Here is a 12,657-nt window from a genome sequence, read left to right on the forward strand (position 1 = left end):
ATATGCTACCATGTGACCTGGATTCTGCTACTTCTGCCACTAACCTCAAACTATTATTGGGTCTTTGCATCACTTTCTCAAGCTTCAAGTCAAGACAGAAAGAGTTGAATGCCTGAGTTTCCATCTCTGGCATGCAGCAGAAAAAAGGAATCTTCTCCCTTCTTTGGCTTTTGTTTTAGGAGGTGACATTCAGATACTGGCTGCCCATAAACAACAAAGGTCCACTATGGCCCTTTCACTCCACAATCTCATACATACACTATTTTTCCTATACCTACACTTAATTTAAATAATTTTTTCTGGCAATGCAAGTCTCTTTCATTTAACCCAAATCCACTCATCCCTCTCCAAGGAAAGACAACTAAAAATTTCATCAACTCCATTTAGCACTTAGTCCTGGATCTCTTGCTTATATCTAGCCACCCTCTAGTTATTTTGCAAGCCCCTCTCAATATTCTCTAGTCAGTGGACTAGAGTGTACAGTTACAACTAACCATGCCGTATTCAACAGTAAAAGAGAGTTAATTAAAATATGTTAGTTAAAAGAGGTTGATATGTAAGATAGCAAGGGAAAAAGATTAGAGACCACTATGTATTTCTGCAACTAGTCAGGGGGCCAAATAGAGATTTATGATTCGTTTTCTCTACCATACATCATCTGTACATTTTTTTCTTCAACCAGTCACTAAGCTAATCAAGGCTGTTTATCCAGTGGAGTGACCAAAAGCATACATTCCTGATAGATTGAAAATTGCAAATTTATATATGTTTAATATATAGAATTGTGAAATCTTAATTTTTCAAATGGATACAGTAGTGTCAGATTTATTTACTGTCTATTCAAATTTCTCTCCCCTTATTATAAGACAATAGCCCAATTTCTTCATCAGGATCGGTTTCCCAGAGTATCCTGAGACCAGATTTTGTTTGTTCATCCAAGAACCTGAGAGCCTGAAGTAGTCATATGGCTGTTTCAATTTCCAAGTAAACTGTTAATCCTTTGGATAATAAGCCTCCAAAGTAGCAAAGCTAGAGTTATAGGGAAGAGAAGCAAAAGTTTTCAAGTGGTTTCTTACCTATGATTTCAAAAGACATCCATACACCTTGAGTACTTGGTTCCTGGAACTGTATATTCTGGCAGTAGGACAAATAGCATCATTGATGATTACTAGTTCAGAGGCTACACCTCATCCTACAGGATAGTACCCCAACATTTCCCGGGTATTCCCTCCCAACTGCCATTCTGAATCTTTAATCTATAAAATCAGCTCTTTCTATTAATGAGAACATAATAAGACCAGTGCATTCAATGGCATCATCCCATTGTCTTACCTTTTCCTTTATGAAGTGAGTTCCTCAGTCAGAAACATTATTATACAGGGTATTGTCATATGTATAAGGCATTCAGTAATTCTACCCTTGAGGCTACTGGCAGAACCATGTTTGGTAGGAAAAGAGAATTAAAATCCAAAGTAAGTACCTGTTCTTACAGAGATGAATACGTGTCTCCTCAATGATAGAGAAGGTCCAGTATAATCTTCTCACCACCAGATAACTGTCTGGTGCCGGGGTAAGATACCTTATTACAGGCCCAGTGTTTCTACTGGTGACATGTTAGGCACTGAGCAGTGGCAATAGCTGGGCCTTCATGAGGAAAAGGAAGTTTGTGTTTCACCCATGCATAATTTTCATCTCTTTCACTTTGGCCGTTGAGTACATGAACCTATTACATAAAACTGTGGCCTAGGAAGGAGGCTGTCCAATATCCTAAGAGGTGGTTATTTTGCCCATTTGATCATTACTAGCGTATTGCACAATGCTCTTAACTTTTTGTCACGAATCTTCATGAAATACAGGTAGCCTTTTATTCTGGCACTGTTCTAAGAGTTCATCCACCTAAAACTTCTGCCTTTCTTGTCCTCCAGTAATACTTTTGCCAAACTCCTTACTATCTGGCTAATCCAGTTAACTTCAGGACAAAATGTGAATCATCTACTTGCATGATCTCTACTTTCCAGTAAAGTGACAGTGAAATACTCAGTTTATGATCAACAGCTTTCATTGCAAAATCAACTGGTATCACATAGTCGGGCACTCAGTCTTCTTTCGCTTCCTGCTTCCCCAAAATATCCATAAAAATAGCAGTCCTCTAATTCGAAGCCGTAGACAGCCCTTCCCAGAATTTGTATTCATTTTTTAAAAAAGTAGTTCAATTTTGGACATGTTAGTTTGCGTATCCAAGACTTTCGAGTGGAGATTTCAAGGCAATTAGATACAAGTCTGTGAGACCCACAGAAACTGTGAAATGAACATATGAACATGGATGCATCAGCGTGGAGGCAACCCTTAAACCCAGGTGAGCACGTGAGACTCTCAGGCAGAGTGTGGAGAAACAGAGGGCAGGCCCTGAGGGAATCTCTTAGTGTGAGCTGAGATAGAAAATGAGGAACTGGCACAGGTCACCAAGAATGTGATGCCAGTATGGTAAGACAGTGTCCTAAAACACTGTAGAAGAGTAGGTTCTGTGAAGGAAGGAGTGCTTGGCTATATCAAATGTGAATGGGAGTTGAGTGGAGAAGAGCAGAGAAACACCCATGGGGTTTATCATTTGAAGGTCTTGGATGAACTTGGCAGTCAGTGACATGTGAACAGAAGCAGTTTGGAATGGACTGAGGAGCAAATGAGGGGGGCGAGGAGGTGAAAATGGAAGCAAATAGTGTATACAACTTCTAGAAGTTCTACTGTGTAATTTAATTAATATTATAATTTAACATCTAGCAAATATGATCTGTCAGCTTCCACCTAATATTCTGCAGTCTGGTCCTGTATTTCAAGGAAAACAGTGCTACGATCTGGATAGTTGCCAACCAGCACTAACAGATGAAAGAACAGAGGGAAGGCCTTTTCTTTCTGAGTGAGTCTGTGGATTGAAAGCTCAGAATACTGGGCCAGGCGCGGTGGCTCACGCCTGTAATCCCAGCACTTTGGGAGGCCAAGGCAGGCGGATCACTTGAGGTCAAGAGTTCAAGGCCAGCCTGGCCAACATGGTGAAACCCCATCTCTACTAAAAAAAATACAAAAATTAGCTGAGCATGGTGGCATATGCCTGTAATCCCAGCTACCTGGGAGGCTGAAGCACGAGAATCGTTTGAACCCAGGAGGCGGAGATAGCAGTGAGCCAAGACCGCGCCACTGCACTCCAGCCTGGGTGACAGAGCAAGACTCTGTCTCAACAACAACAACGACGAAAAAAAAAAAAAAAAAAACTACACAACAAAAAAAGCTCAGAATACTGCCGTTAGATGAGATTCTTTTTCTGGGGTGGGAAAGCAGGATGCTGGCTGAAGATTAGACTTCATTCTTTAGTATTGCTTACATTATTTCCCTTAACTCCTCTGTGTATCTTGCCAGTTAACAGCAGGGCTGCCCCTTTCTTCTGCCACACTGTTAATAAGATCCAGCTAGCTAAAAGAATACAGCAAAGAGAACTCGCTATTCACTTTTGTCCTTACAAGTAGAAATAAATTAGGATTCTGCAAGGCCTTTTGCCATGAATGTTTTAAGTTGTGCTGTAAAGTCTACAACATCATCCAAAGGTAGGTGGGGGAAAAAAATCTGAAACAGGAAAGGTAAGAGCTTTCTGACTGGAGCAAACCATGGAAAAAATCCAGGTAGAGGTAATATGAAAATTAGAAGGGTATGGGAGATAAGAGTTCCCTGGAACAAGGAACAGCAGTATAGTTAATCCTTGTTAATTCAAATTAATTGGCTAGAAGACTCTTCTAAATTATACAGAACATTATTTTTTGAATGTGTCAATTATAATTTTACATGATGCTTTAAAGTGAATTTATGAAAACTATAATGCAGGTGCATAGGAAGAACACTTTCATGAAAAGTGAGATTGATAGTGTTTTCACAGCTTAATACTAAAGTGTTTTTAGATGATAGAGCAGTTTATCATTTTAAGCTAAACATAATCCACCTAATCTCATTACAAGTAAAATATTAGTAGACCTACAGAGATGAACTATAGTTTTGCTTTACTCAAAATTATCCTAAGTTCAGATTTGGTGGGAATTCTACTAATTACATTTTACTATAGTTTTCTTTGATTAATTTGCCTGTTCATTCAACATATAGGTAGATATTGGCCTCTTCTTTTGTAGGTAAGAAGTTAGTACTAGACATTGAAGATGGATTTTGAAATTGTTTTAAATCAGAAATTAAGTTGAATTTAATGCAGGGTAACATTATTTCTAACTCAAAGGACCTGTTTTTTATAGAACTAAAATAAATTTAGCACATGGTACAAAATTCCCACCCCAAGTGCTTTCTGTTTTATCAAGCCTCATACCTCTAAATGACTGACCAGTAAAAAAACTATTAAGCTGAGAATATGAAGTGTCAAGCAAGCATTATCTGCAGATTTGCTGAGCATTGGATGTTTGAAACCAGCTGGGCCTTGTGAAATATTTCTGCAATTTAGAGCAGCTAGTCACTATCCTTGAGTTACAATATAGGAGGCCGTTCTATTTTATTTTGCCTTAGTTGGTAGCATGCATATCCTATTGAAGAAGGAGGCAAAATATATCAATTATCACTAAGCATAATAGTAGTTTACTTTTACTAAACTAAGTATTAAGTGATGTCTTTATATAGAGTACTTTAGAATTCATTCAAGTTTATATAATCACATTTTATCATGAATTCTCAAAAGGCAGTTTTTATTATCCCAGTTTTATAGATGCAAAAACTTAAATTAGAAGGATTAAGTGATTGTCCAGATCACTTGCCGCAAGAAAGCAAGTGGCAGCTTAGGAACTCAAAACAGGGTAGCTGACCTAGAGTCTGTGTTATTTTAATCTGCCATACAGTAATTGGAATCAGTGACAACAATATCAAATAGAAAAGATGGAAAAGTCATGGTGGGGGTGGGGGTAATTTGATGGGAACAAAAGTGCAATAAAAATAAAGAAAAACCAGTAGCTGGGCTGGGCACAGTAGCTCATGCCTGTAATCCCAGCACTTCAGGAGGCCGAGGTCGGTGGATCACCTGAGGTCAGGATTTCAAGACAAGCCTGGCCTGGGTGTGGTAGTACGCACCTGTAGTCCCAGCTACTCGAGAGGCTGAGGCAAGAGGATCACCTGAGCCTGGGAGGCAGAGATTACAGTGAGCCAGGATCACGCCACTGCACTTCAACCTGGATGACAGAGGGAGACTACCTATCTCAAAATTTTTTTAAAAAAAAAAAGGAAAAAAAAAAGAAAAATCAGTAGCTGAAATAACAAACAAGAGCAACCAACAGGAGCTGTGGCATTCTCAATCATGAGGTAGTTGAAAAAGGTAATATTTTAGTTTAAAAAAGAAAATAATTTTAGATATTCTTCATTTTTAGGCATAGAAGTGGGAAATATTCAAATAATAAAGAAAAAATAGATTTATAAATCATCTACATAGTTTTCCAGCTGTGAGTTGAATACATTACTCATTTCAAATCTTACTTGTTTTCTGCATATAGTCTAAAACAATGGGGCTCAGCCTTAAGCCTGATTAATAATATTAATACTTTCAGTAGTTAACTGAATATCCCTCTTATTCATGTAGTGATTAGAGGGTGACATTGTGCTTGAGAGCATGGACTGGAGCCAGGCTTCTTGGTCAATACTGACTTACTGTTACAAGCTACGTGGCCTTGGTAGGAGTAATCTCTGAGCGCCATCTCTTCAACTATAAAAGAGAATATTAAGAAACCCATCCTTATAGGAACGTTGTGAGGATTACATGTGTTAATACGTTTAACATTCTGAAACTTAGTTAAATGTTTAATAAATGTTAACTGTCATTACTGAGATAGTGTAGCAACATGAAATTATACCTTATAAACAGGTTCTTTTTGTTGAGAGCTGTGGTAAAATCTGATCTTATATTTATACTTTTTTGCCTGTGATCCTTCACGAATTTAATTCATGTTAAGATCATAATTACCCATTTAACAATATACTTCTTTAGGAAATTTTATAATGTCCCTTTCATTACCTTTATCTGCATTTTTTAAGTTTTTCAATATATGGAAATGCTAAGTATGAGTTAGAATCAGAATTCTTCAACAATGGAAATAAAGATAAACGTTATAATCAGAAATAAATATGAAGTGCATACACTGGAATTTCCTCCCAACAGCATGGCAAATTAAATTAAAGACATGAATAAGAAAAAATATTTAATATGTTACCCTACAACCCAGTTTTGATACTGCTTTTATTAAGAATTAGGCCAAGTGCAAGGGACATAAATAGACATTTTTCAAAAGAAGATGTACAAATGACCAATAAGTATATGAAAAAATGCTCAACATCACTAGTCATCAGAAAAATGCAAACTAAAACCACAATGGGATATTATTTTAGCCCAATCAGAATGGCTATTATCATCTATGAGGATCAGAGGAAAGGGAACTCTTACACACTGTTGGTGGGACTGTAAATTAGAACAATGTCTATGGAAAATAGTCTGGAGATTTCTCAGAAAACTAAAAATAGAGCTACCATTCCATCCAGCAGTTTTACTACTAGGTGTCTACCCAAAGAAAAGAAATAATATATCAAAAAGATACCTGCACTCATATATTTATTGCAGCACTGTTCACAATAGCAAAGATAGGAATCAACCTAAGTATCCATCAATAAATGATTGGATAAAGAAAATGTAATATATACAAAATAGAATACTATTCAGCCATAAAAAAGAATGAAATCACATCTTCTGCATCAGCATGGATGGAACTATAGGTCATTATCATAAGTGAAACAAGCCAGACACAGAAAGCCAAATATTGCATGTTCTCACTCACAAGTGGGTGATAAAAAAAATGTATACAAATGGATGTAGAGAGGAGAATTATATACAATGGAGACTTGGAAGGGTGACAGAGTGGAAGGGAGGTAGATGATGAGTAATTACTTAATGGGTACAATGTACCCAATTCAGGTAATGGGTACCCTGAAAGCCCTGACTTGACTACTACACAATCTAGACATGTAATAAGATTCTGCTTGTACCCCTCCCTCAAAAAATATTTTAAGACAAATGTAAGCATGCTTTCCAAAAAAAAAAAGAAAGATAAAAAGAATTAGGCCAAACTAAAAAGCAAACATTGAAAATAGTATTGTGTTTATTTGGAAAAATAGCAAAGATTTAGCTGTTATTGTCTGTATTTCATTTGTACATTTAGTTTACATTTAACTTACATATTTACTTCTCATGTAATTTAATCACGTATAAATATATTTATATATTTAAAGTATGATTAGTCATTTTGAAGTATGCTTGTCTTTGAGCGTCAGAGCAAGGGAGTGTAAATTTTGGGAGTATTGATAAAGTTTAGAAACTATTCTTTTTAATTCATTTATTTCTTGAATTCTTTTTTATTCGTGTATCAGTAGCTAAAATATTTCATTGTTTTTCTTCCTTCAGTGTATGGGGTTTATCATACAGATTTGTATTAAAAGAAATTAACATTTGGTGATTATAAGGAAATGTTTTCATTTCATTTAACATCTGTACCAGATACGATAGATTTAATTATTTTTATTTAAAAAAACTCTTTGTAACTTTTATGATTCTTCTGTGGTACATCTTTTATTGAGCATTTTAGACAATTGATAAGCATTATTCAGTGGCATATGGTCTGAGTCTGACATACTTTGAAAAGAGTATAGAGTTCTGATAATGAGTATTCTGTGAAAATGAGAAAACCAGCACAACAGATACGCTTTGAGAAAGTATGGGTTTTAGCATCTTGAAACAATATATCACACTCAAAAGGACAGAATCAGGCTGCACAATCTGTTAGCTCATTCTTGTCCAATCTGGTCTCCTTCTTTCTTTTGGAGCCAACGTTGTCATCAACTCACTGAATTATATTCTGACTGGAATGTATTTCAGGCACAGAGTAATGTATCTACTTAAGTGGAATCTATCTTTCTACAAAAGCTTTTGAGTATAATAAATATAAAATGTAAGAAAATTCTATTAAGTTAAAGTAAATGGTTCAACAGTTTACATATGTGCCTCCTCCCCCCAACCTTAAGAAAAAGATCACTACCTAGAATAACATAGATCTGTTTTTCTTTTATGTATAATATTGAATAATTTTTTTAATAATTGGGTGGTCAGACATATTTCAAAGGCTGAACACATTACAACAAATATTAGTTGAACAAAAATGAACTATAAAAGTAAAACTTTCTTTATCATGTTTTTTTGGTTTTTTTTTTTTTTTTTAGTTCTATAGCAACCCTTCTTAACAAGAATTAAGCCTTAATGTACTAAGGTATCCATTTTATGTATAAAATAAACTTGTCTCCTCTCCATCTAGAAAAGTACTAGCTATCACTGGAAAAATTGAGAAGATGGTAACCCAAGTATTTTTTATGGGGGTTAATTCTCGGATGGAACCAGGGCTAAGAAAATATATTCTTTATTATTCAAAATCACTGGATCTTTCTATTTGAAATATACTCGGTTGTATAAATGAATTGAGTGTTATATGAAGACTATATTACTTTATATAAAGGATTAAATGTGATAATCTTTGTAAAGTGATAAACACAATGCCTGGCATATTACAAGTGCTCAACAAATTTTATCTATTATTATGTTTTAAACTTTAATTATCCTGAGTTTCTGAATACTTTTGCTTGTCTTATGATGTTTTGATCAAGATGAAACTTATTTTTAAGTACAGTAACAAAGATGTATATAATCCAAAAATTATATTTTCAAATTTGTATAGGCTTTCCTAGTAGTATTTTTGGCTTAATGATTAACAGCTATAAATTTTGCTTTTTATGATGTTCAAATAATTTGGAATTCATCCAGAGAAACCATGTAATAAATGAAGTTGTGTGTGTGTGTGATTGTCTTCATGAGGATGTTAAGTCTTTGCCAGTTGGGATAAGCAAATAGCTCTCTTTACTGCATTGATTTATGTGAAAGTGGGGGCTAGGAGATTGAGAAACAGTTAGCCGCCTTCCCTGGTGCAAAAGACAGGATATTAATGCCTCACCAGACCTTCTGCCAGAGGATTCTTTAGCTTTCCTATGGCAAATGATACATTACGGTTTGGGTGTGATTGGCATTGCCATGGGGCACCCTAAATTACATAAGTTATACTTATGTAAGTTTAAAAGTGAAAAAAAAATTTCTCAGACTAATTATTGGAACAAGGACACCAGTGAATTAGTTTCTTGTAGTGTAAATTGAAGATATTTTATGCTGTGAACTGTTGAACAAAAAATGGGTAATAAGTTGTCAAATGAGAAAACCTAACATGTAGTTTATGAGACAAGACAAGCACCTTTCCTTATATCATGCATTTGTGTCAGCTTACATATCCTGTGCTAATTTTAAGGTAAAGTAGATTCATATTAACACATTTCTATATTCCTCCATAACAGTTCATAAAGTAAATAATACAAGAATACTAGGTGGCCAAACAGAATGAACTACTTATACATTAACTATTTATACATTGCATTCAGTTCAGTGAAAGTTGATAAATAACATTTCTTATGTGTATGTCATTAAAATATCACCTAGTTTGTATAGTACTTTTTAAATTCATTAGTAATTACTATAAAGCTAAACTTTATTGTCCTATTTTATGGATTATTATAAGTGTAAAACAGCTTGCTTCCACATTAAAAAAACAGAAAATTTTTCTGACTAGTGAAAATAAAATGAACAACAAAGCAATTGGAATGTTTCATTATATGGATATTTTGGTCATACATTTTTACTAAACTACAGCAGCAGCGATAATTTCTCAAGCTGGGGATTTTGTGATCTACTTATTGATTTATGCACAGAAAAGATATTAAGTGTATTGCAAACATACTTGTATACATATATTAGAGGTTGCTAATAGAAGAAAAAAGGAAATAAGATCTGAAGAAATTGTTACTTTTTTATACTTCTATCTTAGGCATATAAAAATTATACATTTACTATTTCCAAGTTACTTCTTCCCTGTTGCTTACTGTTGGAATGTGGTGGTGAAACTTTAAAGATGTATCCTTCTTTTCAGTGCTCGTGTCTTCTCAAATCACTTGGTCTTTACATTATTCTCCTCATGGAGTTTCCCAGAAAGCACTTCCTTATGCTGCACCTTGTGTTATCCTCTGCTTCAAGGACAGAGAACTATCTGAAACAAAGAAACTGGGCTTTCTTTTTTTCTTCTTTTTTTGTGAGACAGAATCTAGCTCTGTTGCCCAGGCTGGAATACATTGGCATGAGCTAAACTCGCTGCAACCTCTACATCCCAGGTTCAAGCGATTCTCCTGTCTCAGCCTCCTCAGTAGCTAGGGTTACAGGCATGCACCACCATGCCCAGCTAATTTTTGTATTTTTAGTAGAGATGAGGTTTCTCCATGTTGGCCAGGCTAGTCTCAATCTCCTGACCTCAAACCTTACATGATCCACCCACCTTGGCCTCCTGAAGTGCTGGGATTATAGGTTGGAGCCACCACACCCAGCCACAACTATTTAGTTCTTTACAAGAAATTTTGTAAGAAAATAAGATTTGCTCTTTCAAATTTGTGTTAGTTTAAGTATTTTCCATGTAGAATAAAAAGTGATAGAATATTCAGAGAGCATTTATACAACATGAATTTCAAAAACCATTTAGACATATGACAGCTTAGTGAGCTAAACTGAGGCTGGAAATGTTTAAAAATGTAAAAATTATAATGTATAAAAATTGTGAATATAATACATGGAGCATTTAAAGTAAGATGAGGAATTATTTAACCTATATTGCTGGAATAATTGGTAAATTATTTAAGAAAAATAAACTTAGAGTTCTACCATAGTTTCTATACAAAAATAAATTACAAGAGAATTATTTAAATTTAAAAAATAAAAATATAACAGAAGTTGAAGAAATGGGGAAATGTGTATGTATATATTTAGGAAAAGTTTTCTGAGCAACAAAACATAAGAGATCAATTTGCAATTTTAGGTCTATAAAGTTAAAGCATAATTAAAATGAAGTGCAAATAAAAAACTGGGGGCAAAAATATTTATAGCGTATGACGGACAAGGGGTTAATACCATTCATATATTAAAAAAGATCACAAGCCAATTAGAAAAAAAAAGACTATCACATGACTTAAAAAATTAAAAGGTAAATTATAAAAGAAAACAGCCAATAAATATAAAAAACGTTTAGCTGTACTATTGATCAAAGATAAGAAGTAAACAAAAATACACCAGTTATAGAGTTTTGAGAATATAGTAACATTGAGATGCTAATAGGTTTCTAGTTGTGTGCCTCTCCTATTTAAAAATTGAAAACAATTTTTAAATAGGTATATGTATCCTTTTATCGTTACTAAATTTACATATAGGATGAATAATAGTATTTACTATTATAGGGCTTTAGGGAAGATTAGATGCATGTATAAGATTACTGTTATTATTTCAAATTTACAGTTAAAGAAACAGGCCCAGTAAGGTTATGTGACTTTTTCAGGGCTGATAAGTTCTGTAAGAAAGCATAAATTGAAACAATTTCTTTCTGTCTGCAAGGATTATGGCTGATTTTTTACTATTTTTTGGTCTGGATTTTCAAAATTTTTGGCACTGAACTTCAAAAACTGTTTTTTGTAATAAGAAATGAACAGAGACACTGAAATATTGCATCCTTTTTAATGGTTGTTACTCATTAAAGGACATATCATTTATCTACAGATTTTTTCTCTTGATGCATAAAAATAAGATGGATAACTTTTAAACTTTAGTGTGTTTAGAGTGTATATTCTCACCAAGTAGATATTATTTTCAGTTCATTGAACTGTAATCATAACTGTATATGGGACATATATTTTCATGTCCACATAACATAAAAAACAAAATTAATCAAATATAATCTTAATATGAAAATTTTAAAGTTATACATCTCCATCTTGTAATTGAGTTTTTATTTGCAGATGGAGAACATCATTGCAACAGTAAGAGATTCTAACCTCAAGCTGACACTTGCTTTCGGAATAGGAATGCATCATGCTGGACTACATGAGAGGGACCGTAAAACAGTGGAGGAACTATTTGTAAACTGCAAAGTTCAGGTACTTTTTTTCCTCCAATGAACACATATTTAAATGTAACTTAAAAGTTATATTTTACTTAAATATAAGATATTTTATTTTGCTTTTTAGGTTCTTATTGCTACAAGCACATTAGCCTGGGGTGTAAACTTTCCAGCTCATTTAGTAATTATTAAGGGAACAGAATACTATGACGGAAAAACAAGACGTTATGTGGATTTTCCCATTACAGGTAATTTTCTTAAATTCACAGAAACACATGAAGCTGTATTTTACCCTTAGTAAATCTGAATTTGAATAAGTAATAATTTGAATTTCCACAAATTAAACTTGTGAGAATTGGTCACATTTAAACAGATGATAAGCATTTATACACTTTTTGTTTCCAGTTAAAATATTATACAAAATACTGCTGCTGTATTTACTTTTACTTACACAAAAGTAGGAAAATAATAAGTGGCTTAAAGTACTTATTATCAAGCAACCAAAGTTGGTTTCAAATTTATAAATAGATAAAAGTACTTCTTAGGAGCTATTAGTGAAGTT

General features: G+C 34.1%; 1 protein-coding gene across 1 annotated transcript in view; it reads left to right on the forward strand.

Moving 5' to 3' along the window:
- Nucleotides 1-12,657, forward strand: part of ASCC3 (activating signal cointegrator 1 complex subunit 3) — a 389,336-nt gene that overhangs the window by 273,499 nt on the left and 103,180 nt on the right. Inside the window, exons 31-32 of the mRNA XM_023205913.2 lie at nt 11,995-12,132; nt 12,223-12,343. Of these exons, the coding sequence (XP_023061681.2) occupies nt 11,995-12,132; nt 12,223-12,343 (259 nt within the window). The remainder of the gene's footprint in view (nt 1-11,994; nt 12,133-12,222; nt 12,344-12,657) is intronic.

Source organism: Piliocolobus tephrosceles, chromosome 5 (assembly GCF_002776525.5).
Source record: "Piliocolobus tephrosceles isolate RC106 chromosome 5, ASM277652v3, whole genome shotgun sequence".
NCBI classification, from domain to species: domain Eukaryota; kingdom Metazoa; phylum Chordata; class Mammalia; order Primates; family Cercopithecidae; genus Piliocolobus; species Piliocolobus tephrosceles.